Genomic DNA, 20297 nt, shown 5'->3' with positions numbered 1-20297 from the left:
GATTACTGCCATGGGGGAATGCAAGCTGAGTGTAACCAGATATTCTCATTTTTCAAGGGAAGTCCAAAATCTTATTTTTAAATGTTGGCAGCAAAATGAAAAGAAACTTTAGAACACTATGTGAGCCATATACTTTCTTGCAAAATCCAATCTATGAAAATACTAGTTTGTACCATTAGATAAATTCATGAAGCAACTTTAATCAAGATTTCCTATGTTTCTAAAACATACCCGATTAGATAGTATTTCACTTCAAAAGTTGCAGTATATTTTATTTCCCATAGTGAAAATAAAATTAATAGGTTTAAGAAATCTGTGAAGCATTTTAAAAGATTCTGTAACTATTTTACCTTCTTGTTTATACCCAATAAAACAGCTAATAGAAAAGTTTGTATAACACCAGAAATAAGATAAAGACTGGACAATATTCTCATTTAGGATAACCCGGGGGGAAAAAAAAGGCCACAAAATATACAAAGCCAATTCAGTTACCTGCATTATCTTTCTGAGGGGGTTTTCCCCCCATTGGCAAGGTTGGCTTAGCCACCACCCTCTTACTGTAGATCCCCTCTTTATGTTTAATGTTATCAGTGACTGGTAGGTCATCATCCCTCGTGCCTAGCACCTCCGCCGGGAAGTCTGGAGCAATGGCATCATTGGATCCTACAGAAAAGTGGGAAAGTAGTACAATTAACACAAATGTAGACATGAAGTTGAAGAAAGACAAAAAAATTTACCTGTTAAACTGCTTCTATTAAAAAGGCACTGCAGGACGTGAGGGCGATCTGGCTGCAACATCTGTCACCCCATTGATCGCCAGGGTTGATTCGGCTGATCTGGCTGGCTAGGCGGGTGTCCCCTTCCTCCCTCACCGCTCCATGTGCATCCCTCCCAAAGCTGCGCGCTCGGTCGAAGAGGACAACCTTCCCCGATAGAGGAGGACCATTCTTCGGTCAAGGGTATACGAGTAGCTGCGCTCCCCTGCTAGAACCTCCAAACAAGCTCTCAAGGTCCATTTAAAAAGGTACTGCAATAGGAGTGTTGTAATGTGATCAGAAGGCAATGTCACTCAAATTGAAGCTGTCAGACATGTACAATAAATTGCAACAATACATGGTAGAGAAGCAAATGACAGAAAATATATAGAGTATCAGTTCAGAAGAAAGAATTTCCAGTTCAGGAAGGTTTTCAAAGAAAGGAGAATACAGACTGTAACTCGGAAAATAAGTAGGCTTTTTGAAATATGCAGAAGAAGGAAGAAAGACATTTTAGGCAGAGGTGAAGCATGAGCAAAGACAAGGAGGCAGGAAAGCAAAAAGTATGTAAGAACAGCAGTCACTCTGTGGTCAAGCCAGATCATAGAATACATTAAAGAAAGCGGTGGGAAATATAAAAAATAACTGTTCAGGGCAAAATTCAGCAGAGCATGGAATCCCAAGCTAAGCTAAAGAGTACAAATTTTATTGTACATGAAATGTAACACTAAGGAGGGCACGTACTGCATGGAGCACTGGGTGTTATAAGCAAACAATGAATCAGGGGACACTACATCAAAAACTAATGATGTACTGTATGGTGACTAACATAATAAAATAAATAAAAAATAAAAAAAATAAAAAGCAGAGTTTGCAGAAAATTTTAGTGAAGGGAAAATGTAATCAGCTATGTTTTAGGAAGATTAATCTGACAATAATACAAGATATAAAACACTGAAAGGAAAATCTTATGTGATAAAGAAATACAAGATTGCAAAGTAATTTTATTTTCTTTTAAAAAACATTTCAATATTCCTATGTCCACTGATAAGAGAAGTTTATCCATGCCATAAAAAAGAGGTGAAGAACATTTCTGAGCACCTAAAATATATATGGCAATAAGAGCTGAGTATCAGTCTCATTAGTACAGTGCAAATGTAAGTCATGAAGGATTTTTTAGGACAGACTGCAAGGATCCTAAGCCTGCTCGGTCATATGTACAGATTAAATTGCGCTTTTTCTCAGCTGCTTTTCACACTGCATTCTCATTTGTCAAATGCATCAAGCGCTTTCCTGTTTCAGGAGCTCTGCCCATTTTGTCATTCTCTACTCTTTGCCTACCTAACCCATCTTTATCCTATAGACCTCATCTCTAAAGTTTTTTCCTTGGAAAGGCCTTCAGGAGCTCCTAAAACTAAACTGGGTACTCTTATTATTCTCATCCAGTTCTACTTTATTTTCTTAACCCTTATCATTTGTAATTATGTATTTATTTGTGGTCTATTTGTTTACTCTCTGTAACAACATTCCACATACTCCATAAACTTGGGACCATGTTTATTTTGCCTCTGTAAATGTAGCACCTAGTATAGTATTTGCCAGGAACACAATAAGAGCTTTAATACTTTGGGGTTGAAGAGAAAAAGAACATGAACTGAAGCTTTTGTCACCTTAAGAAAAACAAAACAAAACAACCAAACTTTGGTTTTATATGCTTTGGAATGAATATATACAGGGAATGCAATATATGTAGTTTCATATCTGTTTTTTTTTTCACTCAATTCAAGATAAATTTTAAATGGAATCTAGAGTTTAAAGTCAGCATATAAAATGAAAAACCATACAGGGTTGAAATTATCTCGGGAAGGTTCCTTAAAGAAGGCACCATGTTGAAATTGACATCCTATGGGCTCAACAAATCCACCAGAGAGTACTTTTTCCTTTTGGCTTGCAACGAATCATTGTGCCTGCTTCTGAGCACCTGATGAAGTGCCTGGCCTGTGTCGAGAGGCCATGTTGTAACAAAAAGACACTGGGTGTTATACGCAAACAACGAATCATGGAACACTACATCAAAAACTAATGATGTAATGTATGGTGACTAACATAACATAATAAAATTAAAAAAAAAAAAGACACTTCAACTCTAGAATCATTCTCAGGGAATCAAGATAAGCTGTTTAAACTATTATAAAAGGCAAACAAGAACAGTAAACTTTGAGAAGAGAGGTTTCCCATCACCCATTTCAAATTTCATCATAATATGTTCATAGAGTATATAGACTGCACACAACTCTTACACCCTTTTTAAGATTTTATTTTTGGGTAATCTCTATACCCAATGTGGGGCTTGAACCCACAACCCAGAGATCAAGAGCTGCACGCTCCACTGACTGTACCACCCAGGCGCCCCAACTCTTGCACTTTTAGCACGTCTATGCTAAAAGACATATGCTTTCTCTTTTTTGTTAAGTATATGTAATTGAACATGCTTAAATTAAATGCATATATGACCAAATGGCAATGTATGCTAAATTTATCATAGTGAAAAAATTTCATTGTAATCCATTCATTTGACTTTACATTTTCTTAAAGTTTCTTGTTCTTTTTTTTTTTTTTTTTTTAGGATTTTATTTATTTTTTTTTCAGAGAGAGACAGCGAGCACACAAGCAGGGGGAGTGGCTAGCAGAGGGAGAAGCAGGCTCCTCACTGAGCAAGGAGTCCGATGTGGGACTCGATCCCAGGATCCTGGGATCATGACCTGAGCTGAAGGCAGACATTCAACTGACTGAGCCACCCAGACGTCCCTCCTGTTCTTGTTCTATGCTATTTTGCTAATTTTGTACACTCAACAGTAATTTGGAAGATAGATATCAAGTTTTAAAATTCTATTAGAGGGGCACCTGGGTGGCTCAGTTGGTTCAGTGACTGCCTTCGGCTCAGGTCATGATCCCGGAGTCCAAGGGTTGAGTCCTGTGTCCCGCGTCCCCCACTGGACCACCTGCTTGGCGGGAGTCGGCTTCTCCCTCTGACTCTCCCCTCTCTTGTGCTCTTTCTCTCAAATAAATAAATAAAAATTAAAAAAAAATCCTATTAGAATTTTTCCGGTAGTATTTTTTTTTAGCATTAAAAATTTTTTTTAAAAGATTTTATTTATTTGACAGAGAGACACAGCAAGAGAGGGAACACAAGCAGGGGGAGTGGGAGAAGGAGAAGCAGGCTTCCCGCACAGCAGGGAGCCCAACGTGGGGCTCGATCCCAGGACCCTGGGATCATGACCTGAGCCAAAGGCAGACGCTTAATGACTGAGCCACCCAGGAGCCCCTAGCATTTTTTTATTGTGGTAAAATATACATTTGCCATTCTAATTTTTTTTTTTAAAGATTTTATTTATTTATTTTAGAGAGAGAGAATGAGAGACAGAGAGCATGAGAGGGAGGAGGGTCAGAGGGAGAAGCAGACTCCCTGCTGAGCAGGGAGCCCGATGCGGGACTCGATCCCGGGACTCCAGGATCATGACCTGAGCCGAAGGCAGTCGCTTAACCAACTGAGCCACCCAGGCGCCCCATTCTAACCAATTTTAAGTATACAATCACACTGATGTGCAACCATCATATCATTCATCTCCAGAATTCACACATTTTCACAAACCAAAACTGGACCTATTAAATGATAACTCCCTTTTTCTCCTCCCCTCAACCCTTGATAACCACTGTTCTACTTTACTTTATCTCTATGAATTTGACTACTCTAGGTACCTCATGTAAGTGGAATCTTAGAATATTTGTCCCTTTGTGATTAAGCTTATTCACTTAGCACAATATCTTCAGGGTTCATCAATAATGTAGCATGTGCCAAATTTCACTTTTTAAGGCTGAATAATATTCCATTGCATATATGTATCACATTTTATGTATTTATTCATTAGCTGATAGATATGAGTTGTATCCACCTTTTGGCTATTGTGAATAATGTTGCTATGAACATGAGCATACAAATATCTGTTCAAATCCCTGCTTTCAATTCTTTTGGGTATATGTTAGATCATATAGTAATTCCATGTTTAATATTTTTAATTTTTTTTTTTTTGAGAGAGAGAGAGAGAGCATGTGCACAGTGGGGGAGGGGGGCAGAGGGAGACGGAGAGAGAGAATCTTAAGCAGGCTCCATGCCCAGCATGGAGCCCGACGTGGGGCTCAATCGCATAATCCTGAGATCATGACCTGAGTCGAAATCAAGAGTCTGACACTTAACTGACTGAGTCACCCAGGCACTTCTCTACGTTTGACTTTTTCAGTAACCACTACATTGCTCTCTGTAGTGGCTACATCCTTTTAAATTCCCACCAGCAACACACAGGGGTTGCACTTTCTCCATACCCCCACCAAACCTTGTTATTTCCTGTTTGATAACAGCCATCCTAATGCATATGGAGTGGTATCTCACTGTGGTTTCAATTTGCCTTAGGACTAATAATATACAGCATCTTTTTAATGTTCTTTTTTGGCCATTTGTGTATCTTTCTTGGAAAAATGTCTATTCAGATCCTGTGCCCATTTTAAAATTAGACTCTTGGCTGTTGTTGAGTTGTAAGAGTTCTTCATATATTCTGAATATTAATCCCTTATCAGATATATGATTTGCATTTTGTTCTAATTCTGTGAATTACCTTTTTACTCTGTTGATAGTTTTTTGATATACAAAAGTTTTAATTTTTCATAAACTCCAATTTCTTTCTTTTGTTGCCTGTGCTTTTGATAACATATTAGTTTTTTAAGAACTTCTTTAACCTATCTGATCACCAAATCATGAATAAAATAAAACTTCTTTGGTCTCTTCTATTAAACACAAAGAATATAACTAAATTGGTTTTTGTTTTCATGCTTTTCATCCCGAAATTTACTTCTGACATTTTTTATTCATCTTGTAACTAAAATTTCTATTTAGATGAGTGCTTATGTTAACCTGGCTTCAAAGTTCACCACTGCTTCATTACTCTTTCTGGAACTCGTCATTTATTTTTTTTTTATATTTTATTTTTTTTTAAGATTTTATTTATTTATTTGATGGAGAGATAGAGAGCACAAGTAGGCAGAGAGGCAGGCAGAGGGAGAGGGAGAAGCAGGCTCCCCGTGGAGCAGGGAGCCCGATGCGGGGCTCGATCCCAGGACCCTGGGATCATGACCTGAGCTGAAGGCAGCTGTTTAACTGACTGAGCCACCCAGGTGCCCCGGAACTCTTCATTTAGAGCCACCTCTTCAGCTGGGTGAGTCTTCAAATTAATTTTTCAAGAAAGTATGAAGGTTGCCTACAAAGAGACTCATTTTATTTTATTTTATTTATTTATTTTATTTTTTTAAAAGATTTTATTTATTTATTTGAGACAGAGAGAATGAGAGACAGAGAGCATGAGAGGGAGGAGGGTCAGAGGGAGAAGCAGACTCCCTGCCGAGCAGGGAGCCCGATGCGGGACTCGATCCCGGAACTCCAGGATCATGACCTGAGCCGAAGGCAGTCGCTTAACCAACTGAGCCACCCAGGCGCCCCAAAGAGACTCATTTTAGACCTAAAGACACCTGCTGAATGAAAGTGAGGGAGTGGAGAAAACTTTACCACACAAACGGATGTCAAAAGAAAGTTGGAGCAGCAAAATTTATATTGGACAAACTAGACTTTTTTGTTCTTATATTGTTTTTATCCTGCTATGGTATCAGGGTAGTACTGGCCTCATGAAATGATTTTGAATGTGTTTCCTCTCCTCCATTATTTTAAGATTTTGATAAAGATTGTCATTATTTTTTTTTAAATGTTTGGTAGAATTCACCAATGAAACCATGGGGTCTTGGGCTTTTCTGTGCTGGGAGATTTTTGATTCCTGATGTAACTTTCATTCTTGTTATTGGTCTAAACAGATTTCCTCGGAACTTCTTGGATTCAAGATTCATGATGCAATCTTGATAATTTCTGCATTTTTAGGAGTTATCTGGTTGTATTTTTCTAAGTTATCTGATTTGTTAGTATATAATTGTTTATAACCTGTTTTACATTATATTTCTGTGGTTATCTCCTTTTCCCTTCCATTTCTCATTTTGGTTTTTGAGTCTTCTTTTTTTTTTTCCTTAGTTGATGTAGTTAAAGCATTGCTAATTTTGTTTGTTTGTTTATGAAAATCTGGTCATTACTTTCAATCTTATGTTATTGTTTATTCTGGTCTTTATTTTACTTATCTCTGATTTTTCTTTGTTATTTCCTTCCTCTACTAAATTGCAGCTACATTTCTTCTTTTTCTAGTTCCTTGGGGTGCGATGTTGTTAATTTGAACTTTTTCCCTTAATATTTCAAGCATTTATGGCATAAATTTCACTCTAACATCTGCTTTTGCTGCATCCCATAGGTTTTGGAATATTGTGTTTTTCTTTTGTTTTGAGATAAATTTTGATTTGCCATTTGATTTTTTATTTGGCCCATTGCTGGGGCAATAGTGTGCTAATATTTACATATTCAATATTTCATATTTATATTGTAGATTTTTCAGCTTTGTTTTATTGTTGATCTTTAGGTTTTGGTTTTTTTTTTAAAGATTTTATTTATTTATTTGACAGAGACACAGTGAGAGAGGGAACACAAGCAGGGGGAGTGGGAGAGGGAGAAGCAGGCTTCCCACCAAACAGGGAGCTCAGGACCCTGGGATTATGACCTGAGCCGAAGGCAGACGCTTAACAACTGAGCCACCCAGGCGCCCCGCTATCTTTGGTTTTATATCATCATGGTTGGAAAATATACTTGGTATATTTCAGTCTTCTTTTTTTTTTTAAAAGATTTTATTTATTTATTCATGAGAGACAGAGAGAGAGAGAGAGAGGCAGAGGGAGAAGCAGGCTCCCAAGGAGCAGGGAGCCCGATGTGGGACTCGATCCCAGGACCCTGAGATCATGACCTGAGCCGAAGGCAGACGCTTAATCATCTGAGCCACCCAGGTGCCCCTATTTCAGTCTTCTTAAATCTGTAATATTTGTTATATTTCTTTTCAAGTGATTTAACCAGGGAATTCTTTTGTGTGTACTTGAAGAAAATGTGTATTCTATTTTTCTTGGATGGAACATTTTATATATATCTTTTAGAACCATGTATTCTGAAGTATGCTTCAAGTAAAAAATGTTCTTGTTGAAAAAAATAACTGAGGGTACTCATTTAAAATAAAGCATATAAGAGGGGAGGTGGGTCGGGGGATGGGAGAAATAAATGAAGGGGATTAAGAGTATACTTATTATGATGAGCACTGAGTAATGATGTATAGAATTGTTGAATCACTATGTTGTACACCTGAAACTAATATAACGCTGTATGTTAACTAAACTGGAATTAAAAATTAAAAATTAAAAAAAAAGACAGTATGAAGGTAGAGTACGATTTCGAGCTCCTGTATATTTGTGAAAATCTCTTTGTTGCCATATTGCTTAACAACTATGCACTTGGGTCCATAAATCATTGAATTATATAATTTTCCCAATAAATACATATTTTGTTCCATTTATTTCTTATATTTAGGATCTGGATTTCTGTTTTCTTCCCCAGATTTGAGAAGTTTTCAGCTATTATTTCTTTGAATAAATTTTCTGCTCCCTTTCTTTTCCTTCTGAGACCCTATAATGTGAATGTCATGCTTAATAGCATCATTAAGTTTCCCTAACCTATTCTCATTATAATTATTGTTTTTTTCTATTTTCTGTTCAACTTGATTGCTTTCTATTACTCTGTCTTCCATTGCTCACTGATCCATTCTTCTGTGTTCTCTAGTTTACTATTTATTCTCTCTAGTGTATTTTTGAGTTCATCAATGATTGATTCTTTTTTATATTTTCTCACTGAGATTTGCCACTCTTTTCTCAAGTTCAGTGAATATCTTTATTACCATTACTTTATATTTTCTATCAGGCATATTGCTTATCTCCATTTTGTTTAGCTCTCTTGCTGTGATTTTGTCCTGTTCTTTCATTTGGGACATATTCCTCTATCTCACTTTTTCTAACTCTGTTTCTCTGTGTTAGAAGAGTCAGCTACATCTTCTGCTCTTGATAGTGAGTTGCCTTATGAAGAAGAGGTCCTGTAGTGCCATGCAATGCAATGTTCCCTGTTCACCAGAAACTGGCGCTTCAGGGGTGTCTCCTACATGTATTGCATGGGTCCTACTATTGTGGTTAAGCCATGTTTGCCTTCAGTCTGGTCAGCTGCAACGGGTCTCTTTGCTTGTAGTGGGCAGGTTTAGTCTCTATGTTGTTAGGGGCCAGTTTGGGGCTGCCTTGTGGTTGAGTTGGGTAAGACCAGATGTTTGCTAGAGCTGCAGTTGCACTGAACTGCAGGGTGCTCTCCTTGTGTTGTCCCCTGAGAGGCTTTTGTTGGTGGGCAAGGCCTGCAGTCAGACCAGATGTTTGCTCCCAGCCCACAGTTGAACTGGTGTGTGTATTTATCTTTGTCTCTACCCAGGGCAGGAGTCACCTTGAAGTGGTCCTGGTCCCTGTTGGGGCTACTTGCACAATGCCATACTTCTGGTGCCACTCTGGATGGACTTTGCCAAGAGCGGGTCAGATGGAGCAAATCCACAGGAGAATGTGGGGGCAGGACACACTATTAGCAAAGTTAGGTATGTGTTGGTATGCTTGTGGGAGAAGACCTGGAAGCTTTTGGAGAACTTCTGCTGAGAGCACTTTCGATGGGGCAGATCCATGGGGGTACAACATGGGAGTGGGGCATCCTATTAACAAAACTAGGTGGAGAGTGTTCATGCTTCTTCCAGCAAATGTGCATGTATCTAGGATTGCGGATGGGGAAGAGAAATGGCACTAGCTCTTTTGTTCTTGGAGAAATCTAAAGATCCTTGCTCCTACAGCACACCTGAGATTAGTAAATAGATCTTCCCATATCCTCTAGGCATTTTCCAAACTACTGCTTCTATACTGTATCTCAGAAAGGCTGTTGTGCTGTCCCTTTAAAAGTGGGGACTCAGTTTCCTATTGCCCTCTGGCTATCCCAAAGCAGAGCCTGCTTGTTTTTAAAGTTCATGGTGTTAAGCCCCAGTGATTGTCAAAACTTGAGAAGTTAAGCCGCTCTGGTCTTCAAAGCCAAATGTTATGGGGATTTATCTTCCCAGTGCGGGTCCCCCATGTCTGGGGTGCCTGGTGTGGAGTCTTCTTCTGTGCTAAATAGATATTTACTAGTATAGCATTTTAATTCCTACAGTGAGTCTTTTATTATATATTTTTGAGTTATATTCTTAGTGGTTGTTCAGGAGTTACGACTCACATTTTAGTATAAATTAACAATCTTTTTGGATTAATACCAATTTCAACTGTATACAAAAACTCTTCTCTTGTATAGCTCTGTCTCCTCCCTTCTTTATGCTATTATTTTCATAAGCAATATCGCTATACATTTTTGTACAACAGAGATTTATTACTATTGTTTTATGTATTTGTCTTTAAAGTCGTACGAAAAAAAATGGATTATAAGCAAAAATACATTATTTATACTGTCTTTTATTATTTACCTGTGTAGCTATCTTTACCAGTGTTCTTTATTTTTTTTTTTTCAGGTTTTACGTATTTATTCAGAAAGTGATTCAACTACAGAATGATGCACTGTTAGCACTATGAAATCCAATGTCTTGAAATCATTTTTCTTTTTATAATCTTGAACAAATTTTATATAATCTTGAACAAATCCTCTTACCTGAAGTTTTCATGCATTCAGGTATTTTGCATGATGTCTGATGTGATCAGTAATAAAGGTTGCAATGAAGTAGTAGCTATGATCATAACCCTCTTGCAATCTAAAAACAACAGGGACTTTCTTTTCTGTACAGGCAGCTATGAAGTTATCAGGTAGTAACTGTCCATCTGAAAGGAACTGGTCATCTTTCCCTTGATCAATTAGTATGTCCAGCTGAGAACCTGGGTAGGACTTCACAAGATGGGTAGCATCATAAGCCTTCCATTTACTTTGATCTGTTCCCAAATATCCACTAAAGGCATTTTTGCCCCAAGGACAGAGCACTGGGTTGCAAATGGGAGCAAAATGCCGACACAGATTTGTACTTTCCAGGATTCTTCAAAGCACAAATCAGAGCTCCATGGCCTCCCATGGAGTGGCCAAAAATAGACATCCTTTGGGGGTCCACTGGAAAATTGGCATTTATGAGTTGCGAAAGCTCCTCAGTTACATAAGAGTACATTCTGTAGTTAGTTTTCCAAGGATCTTCAGTGGCATCCACATAAAACCCAGCACCAGTGCCAAAGTCCCAGCTCTCATCTTCTCCTTTAATATTGCAGCCACGAGGGCTCGTATCTGGAGCAATGATGACAAGGCCATGTTCGGAGGCAGCTTGATGATAAAATATAAAATTTTGATATAAAATTTTGTTCCGTGCAAGTCAAACCAGACAGCCAATACAGTGCAGGGCATTTTCAGTTTCTGCCTTTGGTGGTAAGTAGATGGCAAATTTCATTTTGCAGTTCAATTCAACACTGTCATGTTCAAAAACTTTCTGCAATCCTCCAAAGCACTTGTTGCTGGAAATCTGCTTCAATGCCATTCTTCTCCTGACCAATTGCTACTTGCTTTTTTGCCTGCACCAAAGGATAGATGATCCTCGGGGATTGGCGGCGGCGGGCACCAGTGTTCTTTATTTTTAATATGGATTCAAATTACTGGTAGTGTCCACTGAAGAATCCCTAGTATTTCCTATAGGTCTGTTTGTTACCAATAAACTCAGTTTATCTGAGAATGTCTTAATTTCTCCTTCATTTTTTGAAGGGTAGTTCCGCTAGATAGAGAGTTGTTGGTTGATAGTTTCTTTTTCTTTCAGCTCTTTGAATACATCATTGCAATGCCTTCTGGCCTCCAAGGTTTCTGATGAGAAATCAGCTATTAATCTTATTGAGGATCCCTTGTACTCTTGCTGGTTTCAACACTCTCTTTATCTTTGTCTTTTAACAGTTTATGATGTGTCTAATTGTGGATCTCTTTAAGTTTATCCTGTTTGGGTTTCCTTCAGCTTATCAGATGTATAGATTAATAGTAGCTATAAAATTTGGGAAGTTTTTGTCATTATTTCTCAAACATTCTTTCAGTCTCATCGTCTCTCCTTCTGGAACTCCCATTCTATGTAAATAGTACTCATGATGGTGTCCCACAGGATTCTGAGATTCTGTTCCTTCTTCATTTTTTTTTCTGTTTCTCACACTGAATAATCTCAATTGGCCTATCTTCACGTTCACTGATCCTTTCTTCTGCCTGTTCAAATCTGATACTGAGCTTTCCTAGTGAATTTTAAATTCTATTTGTTGTGTTTTCAACTCCAGAATTTCTCTTTGGATTTCTTTTTGTAATTCATAACTTTTAGTTGATATTATCTATTTGGTTAAGACACTGTTCTCATACTTTAGTTCTTTGTTTTTATTTATTTATTTTTTGAGCACGTGAGTGAGTGAGCAAGCACATGAGTAGGAGCAGGGGGCAGAGGGAGAGTAAGAGAAAGAATCTTATGCAGGCTCCATGCCCAGTGCAGAGCCCGATGTGGGGCTCAATCTCACGACCCTGAGAACATGACTTGAGTCAAAATCAAGAGTCAGACGCTTAACAAACTGAGCCACCCAGGCGCCCCTCTTTAGTTCTTTAGATATAGTTTCATTTAGTTCTTTGAACATATTTTAAATAGCTAATTAAGTCTTACATCTGGAATTTCCTAGAGACAATTCCTAAACTGTTATTTTCTTGCCTATGAATCCTATTTTTTCATTTTTAATTTCATAGCTTGTAATTTTTTTGTTGAAAACTTAACATCTTAAATAATAAAATATGGTAATCTCAGAAATCAGATTCTATCCACTCCCCAAAGTTTGCTGTTGTTGCTTTATGTTGTTTTTTAAAGCAACTTCTCTGAATGAATTCTGTAAAATCTATTCAAGTTTCTACTCAACTAGTTTAGTGGTCAGTTAATGCCTAAACAAAGATTTCCTTAAACACCTAGAACCAGTAAATCAGGAAGATTTGCAAAGGGGTTTTTCGTGCATATCAGGGCATGCCTTCAACTTTGAGCCAGGCAGTTGTCAACTCGCCTTAGCCTTCTTTTTCTTCTTACAGAGAGACTGAAGCACAACCAGAGATAAAGGGTAGGGTCTTTTCAGGTCTTCCCTGAGAATACACATAGGCCTATGCATGTAAACAGTCTTCTAGAGTCCCAGGAATATGTCAAAGCTTTTCTTTTCTTTTTTTAAGGATTTTATTTATTTGACAGAGAGAGAGAGCGAGCAGGTGAGAAAGCACAAGCAGGGGGAGCAGCAGAGGGAGAGAGAGAAGCAGGCTCCCCGCTCAGCAGGGAGCCCAATGCAGGGCTTGATCCCAGGACCCTGAGATCATGATCTGAGCCAAAGGTAGATGCTTAACCAACTGAGCGACCCAGGCACCCCTGTCAAAGCTTTTCTAAACATCTATGGACATCTCATCCTTGGTTTTTACCTTTAAGCTTTGGGTTAGTCTATTGTTTGCCTCAGTTGTTGCCTATCACCTCAGGCATTATAACACTAAAACATTTGCCTGTAAATGTTCTTGACAAACACCCCATGCACACCCACACACATGCACACACACACCCACACACAGGCTTTTAACACTGGATAGCTCTGAATGAGATTAAATAAAGACAGGTCTTTTGAATGGCATCTTCCAGGGAACCACCAGACAGATCAAATACTGACAATTCTTTGGGAATGAAGTTTTGAAACAGGTGTGGCTCTGTTCTAGTCCCTCCAGTCCTGGGAAAGCAGGCTGATATTTTTCAAGGTTATTACTGAGCTGAGTGTGAGGATGGGACTAGGGGATGTTAAATGCCACAAAGCTTACTGTTCTTACCAAGACACAGCCATTTCTCTTGAATAAATGTTCATTGGGCTGCTGTAAGCCTTTGGTTAATTTCCAGAATTTTGGAAAAATTTTCTGAAGTTTTGCCAATTTTTGTTGCTTTTACCAAGGGGCGAAATCTTAGGTCTTTACTCCACCATTTTCTCTGCTGTAATGCCCCACTTCCTTAAATGGTCCATCCAGTTCTCTCCCTCCGGCTTTTCGCTCCTATACAGTGATTATCAATATATAAATATTTGAATGTCTAAAATGAATACTGATATGAGGTATAAAATGACTTACCAAAAAAAAAAAAAAAGACATGTCTCAGAACTTACTATCTAATATAAATAGAGTCTTGTTCTACTTAAGAATGTTACTGGGCATAATACATAAATTTCTAATATTGATCTCTTTCTTTCATTGATCTGTTACCTTTGCCTTGTTTATATTTTAGGGATTTCATTAATTTAAATGTTTATTCATTCTCAGTTGAGGAAAAATCTATCTGGCCCAAATATTTGCTACTAATGGTATATGACTTACCCTTGGCCCCAAACATTAATTGGCTCCTTCTCATATATATAGATGCATGTTATATTAATTAACAGCTATTAGAATAATTCCTAGGTTTTCATCTAGAGTAGCTCTACTGGTTTAAGAAAGGATCTTACTATGGTCAACTCCCCCATTCTCAGAATAGATGGAGAACATGAAAACTACAATCTGAAGTGTGTATGTGTGTGTGTGTGTGTGTGTGTGTATAGTTATTGGATCTCCTTCTGCCTTATTGATGTATTCGGTACTTTATTTACAGGGACATTATTTCTCAGGATACAATGTACCATCCCTGAATTATTTTCTCTTTCCACCACTGTCCAATTTTTCTCAAAATTACTGTCTCCAACTAGATGAGAGTTAGGGACATAAACATATAGTGGCACAATAGAGGCCTCAAAAACTACTGAGACATCTGATCAGAGTTTTACTGGTACAGGCATCTTTCTGTCTTCTGAACTGGGGATTGAAAGTGAAAGAGTGATCAAAGTTTCCTTTCTGGTAGCCATTAAATGATTGTGTCTTTTTTCCCCATTAAGTGTGTTTTTATTTAAATTCCAGTTCATATGGAGTGTAATATTACTTTCAGGTATACAATATAGTGATTCAACACTTCCACACCTCACCAGTGCTCATCACAAGTGCCCTCCTTAATCTCCATCACCTATCTAATCCATCCCCCCACCCACCTCCCTTCTGGTAACCATCAGTTTGTTCTCTTTAGTTAAGAGTCTGTTTCTTGGTTTGTCCCCCCTTTAATCCCTTTGCTCATTTGTTTTGTTTCTTAAATTCCACATGAGTGAGATCATATGGTATTTGTCTTTCTTTAACTTATTTTGCTTAGCATAATACTCTCTAGCTCCATCCATGTTGTTGCAAATGGCAAGATATCATTCTTTTTTTATGGCTAAGTAATGTTCTATTGTATATATACACCACTTCTTTTTTTTTTTTTAAGATTTTATTTATTTGAAAGAGAGAGCACGAGCAGGGATAGGGGCAGAGGGAAAAGCAGACTCCCCATTGAGCAGGGTGCTCAACACGGGGCTTCATCCAGGAACCCGAGATCATGACCTGAGCCAAAGGCAGATGCTTACCCAACTGAGCCACCCAGGCACCCCTGTACTACATCTTCTTTATTCATTCATTCATCAATCAACGGACACTTGGACTGTTTCCCTAATTTGGCTATTATCGATAATGCTGCTATAAATAGAAGGGTGCATATGTCCATTTAAGTTAGTATTTTTGTATTCCTTGGGTAAATACCCACTAGTGTGATTGCTGGATCATAGGATAATACTATTTTTAACTTTTTGATGAACCTCCATACAGCTTTCCAGAGTGGCTGCACCAGTTTGCATTCCCATTAAAAGTGCAAAAGGGTTCCCCTTTCTCTACATTCTCACGAACACCTGTTGTTTTTTGTTGATTTTAGCTATTCTGACAGGTGTGAGGTGATCTCTCATTGTGGTTTTGATTTGCATTTCCCTGATGATCAGTGATGTTAAGCATCTTTTCATGCGTCTGTTGGCCATCTGCATATCCTCTTTGGAAAAATGTCTATTCGTGTCTTCTGCCCATTTTTATTTATTTATTTATTTATTTTTTATTTGCGAGAGAGAGAATGAGAGACAGAGAGCATGAGAGGGAGGAGGGTCAGAGGGAGAAGTAGACTCCCTGCTGAGCAGGGAGCCCGACGCGGGACTCGATCCCGGGACTCCAGGATCATGACCTGAGCCGAAGGCAGTCGCTTAACCAACTGAGCCACCCAGGCGCCCCTTCTGCCCATTTTTAATTGGATTATTCATTTTTGGGGTGTTGAGTTTTATAAGTTCTTCATATATATATTTATAAAAATATGTCATCTGCAAATATCTTTTTCCATTACGTAGGTTGCCTTTTAGTTTTGGTGATTGTTTCCTTCCCTGTGCAGAAGCTTTTTATTTTGATAGAGTCCCAATAGTTTATTTTTTATTTTGTTTCCCTTGCCTCAGGAGACATATCTAGAAAGAAGGTGGTACAGCTGATGTTAAAAAAATTACTTTACTGCTTATGTTCCGTTCTAGGATTTTTATGGTTTCATGTCTCACATTTAGGTCTTTAATCTATTTTGAATTTATTTTTGTATATGGTGTAAGAAAGTGTTCCAGTTTCATTCTTTTGCATGCTGCTGTCCAGTTTTCCCAACACCATTTATTGAAGAGACAGTCTTTCTCCCATTGGATATTCTTTCCTGCTTTGTCGAAGAATAACTGACCATGTAACTGAGGCTTCATTTCTGGGTTTTCTATTCTGTTCCATTGGTTTATGTAGCTATTTTTGTGCCAATACCATACTGTTTTGACTACTATAGCTTTGTAATATAACTTGAAGTCTGGAATTGTGATGTCTCCAGCTTTGTTTTTCTTTTTCAAGGTTGTTTTTTGGCTATCTGGGGTCTTTTGTAGTTCCATACAAATTTTAGGATTGTTTGTGCTAACTCAGTGAAAAATGCTGCTGGTATTTTGACAGGGATTTCATTAAATGTGTAGTTTGCTTTGGGTAGTATAGACATTTTAACAGTATTTGTCCTTCCAATCCATGAGCATGGAATGTCTTTCCATTTCTTTGTGTTATCTTCAATTTCGAAGTACAGGTCTTTCAACTCTTTGGTTAGGTTGATTCCTAGGTATCTTACTGTTTTTGGTGCCACTGTAAATGAGACTGATTCCTTAATTTCTCTTTCTTCTGCTTCATTATTGGTATATAGAAATGCAACAGATTTCTATGTTAATTTTATATCCTGTGACTTTACTGAATTTATCAGTTCTAGCAGTTTTTTGGTGGAGTTTTTTGGGTTTTCTATACATAGCATCACGTCATCTGCAAATAGTGAAAGTTCTACTTCTTCCTTGCTGATTTGGATGCTTTTTATTTCTTTGAGTTGTCTGATTGCTGAGGCTAGGACTTCCAGTACTACGTTGAATTAAAGTGGTGAGAGTGGACATCCCTGTCTTGTTCCTGCCCCTAGAGGAAAAGCTCTCCGTTTTTCCCCACTTGGGATGATATCAGCTGTGGGTTTTTCACATATGGCCTTTATTATGTTGAGGTATGTTCCCTCTAAACCTACTCTGTTGAGGGTTTTTATCATGAATGGATGTTGTACTTTATCAAATGCTTCCTCTGCATCTATTGAAAATGATCACATGGTTCTTTTCTTTTATTAATGTGATGTATCGCATTGATTCATTTGTAAATATTGAACCACCCTTGCAACCCAGGAATAAATCTCCATTAAGTGTGTTTTTAAAATCATAGCCTTGCATGCAGTGGAAATTTCTTCTAGTTCTTGGTTATAGGCTTAATAATTAATCCTATCATTTGGTAATATGAGCATTTTTATGGTTCTTTTTTTCAGTAGCATCATAGTGGGGAATTAGAAGCAGTTGTACCAGGCACTTTAACTTAGTTACCATTAGATACTTGCTTGGTCCTCTTAAAGTTAACCCAAAAAATCTGCCTAAGACTAGGGAAAATTCCTCATTTGTGTGCAATTTCTACACATATAAAGATGTCTACTGACAAATCATGAAAAAAATTTTTATCTAAACTGAACCGAGTCATCTCCTATGAACCACTCTAAATGTTATTCCATCAATCAAAACCCTACACCACACCAACTCAGTATTCTTATCTTAAAATCCCCACAGGAAATATTTATTGAATTGCTGCATGGGGTGCTATTCATTTTCTAAATCTGCAGTTCCCCTGTGGTGATCTCATAGGGGTACTTGGGATATTTTAAGATTCTGTGGAAACAACAGTGATAATTGGTATCTAGTATACAGTGCACAAGCTACTAGCTCAAAGTAGTTTAAAGTTTCAATATTAGATAATGCCACATTCCTTTCAATGCTGTTGTATCTTTGCACTAGATTTTTGACAATTTCTGTAGTAAAAGCAGCAAATAACTGTGGTTGTGTAAAATTTCATCTCAAGGCTTGAGAAGCTGTACGGTGTTCTAACAGCTGCACATATCGCATTAGTAAGTAACTGTGGTTATTTATAAACAAAGTAAAATATTTTCTTTCAAAACCTAAAACTAAAAGGAAATACCTAATATTTTTGTTTATTGTTAGATCAAAACAGTAAGTATTTATGTCTTAATAACTTACAGCTGTTTGAAAAAATACCTCTTGTGTTTATATGTGTTCTACATAATGAGAACAAAAAAATTACCAAAATACTAAGGGCACTGTGAACAGAAAAAACTTGGAAACCTTTGTCTGAAATGAAGTCCACTAACCCAAACAAACATTTTACCCATACAATTTTTTTCATTAAATACTTATTAAATGTTTTCATTTACATAATACATCTCACCAAATAACTCACTTTTCTGAACCAGAGACTGAGACATGAAAAGCTCCGTATTTCACTGAAGGATTAAATATCACTGAGCTTTCATATGTCATTCTAGAATTAACCAGCCAATCCACAAGTAAATTTTCAAAAAATAAAATTCTGAATAATTTATGCATAATACCTGAGTGTGAGCTCTCAATGGTGGTATCTGATCTGGAATCCAGAGATGAAGGAATTTGTTTTAATTGTGGAACATAGTACATCTTCGTACTACCAGGAGGCTTATATGGCAACAGTGAAGGTTGGGCTAAGGAGATAAATAAAGATCAGAACAATTAATAAGAAAACATTTATTAATTCACTGATTAAATATTGAGTGCCTTTCATGTGCCAAGCACTGTACAAGATTCTTGGGATATATCAGGGTGCCTCACTGGCTCAGTTGGAAGAGCATGTAACTCTTGATCTCCGGGTTGTGAGTTCGAGCTCCACATGGAGTGTAGAGATTACCTAAATAAACTTTAAAAAAAAGATTCTTAGGATATATCAGTGGACTAAAACAGAAAAATACCTCTGCCTTCAAGAAGAGCTAGCATTCTAGAGGGAGGAGGTATACATCTGTGCCAAAGTAATAATTTGATTATTATAGAGGAGATTTATATATATATATATATACTTGTTTTTGTCTCTCTGAAGTCAAGGGAAACAAAAAGTGTATAGAGGAGGGGAAATTTTAAACAGACAAAATAGGTTATAGCCTCCACTTCTATTTGGTCATATTCCTCCCTCTAGAGGAAGGAGGTAAACAACAAACATATTAAATAAATTATTTAGTATTTTAATAAATTTCAAGTTATATAAAAAAGACAATTAGAAAATGTTGAGAGGTAGGACTACTGGGGAAATCGGGGTAGGATGCATTTTAAACAGGGTGGTAGGGTAGGCCTCATTAGATCAGTTTTTTAGCAATCTATTCCATGTACAGATGGCTTTAACTAAAAACCACTTTATCTTATACTGAACTCAAACTCGTTAAACTCTTACTACCGGTCTTACTGTCTTATTCTGTCCCAAGAGTCATAAAAAGTAAGTCAAATTCTCTTCTACATGACAGATCTTCAAAATAAAGTTTCTTTTCTTTTTTTTTAAGTTTCCATTATAGAAGTATAAATTCTCGACATTAAGAAAATACATAAAAGTAATACTTGGTATAGTTAGTTGTGTTGTTGTTACTAAATTTTAGCTTTCTAAAGGGTATGTAGTGACATATCATTATGGTAAAAATTTGCATTGCCCTAATAATTATGTTTAGAATCTTTTTAAGTTGTTATTGCCATCAAATATAAACCAGTAGGAATAACAGTGAATTTAGCACAGTCACTGCACACGATATTGGTATAAAGAAATACAATTATATTTCTATACACCAGTAAAACCACATGGGAAAAAATACTGTATACAATGTCATAAAAAAATATAATATCAAATATCTAATGAATAAATGTAAAGAAAGATTTCTTCACTGAAAACTGCAAAATGCTGATGAGTAAAATTAAAAACAGATGAATGGATATACCACGCTTATGAATTAAAATATTCAATAGTGTAGACACGCTAATTACCCCAACATTAAAAAAAAGGAATACATAAAAGTAAAAAAGACAAAGTCCTACCACTCAAAGATAACTGTTTGTTTTTTTTTATAGTTATATATCCTGTTTGGGTCAACTTTCTTTTTTTTT

General features: G+C 37.1%; 1 protein-coding gene and 1 pseudogene across 1 annotated transcript in view; both read right to left on the bottom strand.

The window, feature by feature from the left end:
• ALMS1 (ALMS1 centrosome and basal body associated protein) overlaps nt 1-20297 on the bottom strand; it is a 180857-nt gene that overhangs the window by 60653 nt on the left and 99907 nt on the right. The window contains exons 12-13 of the mRNA XM_081797285.1: nt 18737-18862; nt 493-663 (exon numbers count right to left, since the gene is read on the bottom strand). Of these exons, the coding sequence (XP_081653411.1) occupies nt 493-663; nt 18737-18862 (297 nt within the window). The remainder of the gene's footprint in view (nt 1-492; nt 664-18736; nt 18863-20297) is intronic.
• On the bottom strand, nt 10337-11421 carry LOC102725555 (S-formylglutathione hydrolase pseudogene; annotated as a pseudogene).

This window comes from Leptonychotes weddellii, chromosome 10 (assembly GCF_054177405.1).
Source record: "Leptonychotes weddellii isolate Sample4059 chromosome 10, ASM5417740v2, whole genome shotgun sequence".
Classification (NCBI taxonomy): Eukaryota; Metazoa; Chordata; class Mammalia; order Carnivora; family Phocidae; genus Leptonychotes; species Leptonychotes weddellii.
This window is presented reverse-complemented; position numbering and strand designations above follow the sequence as displayed.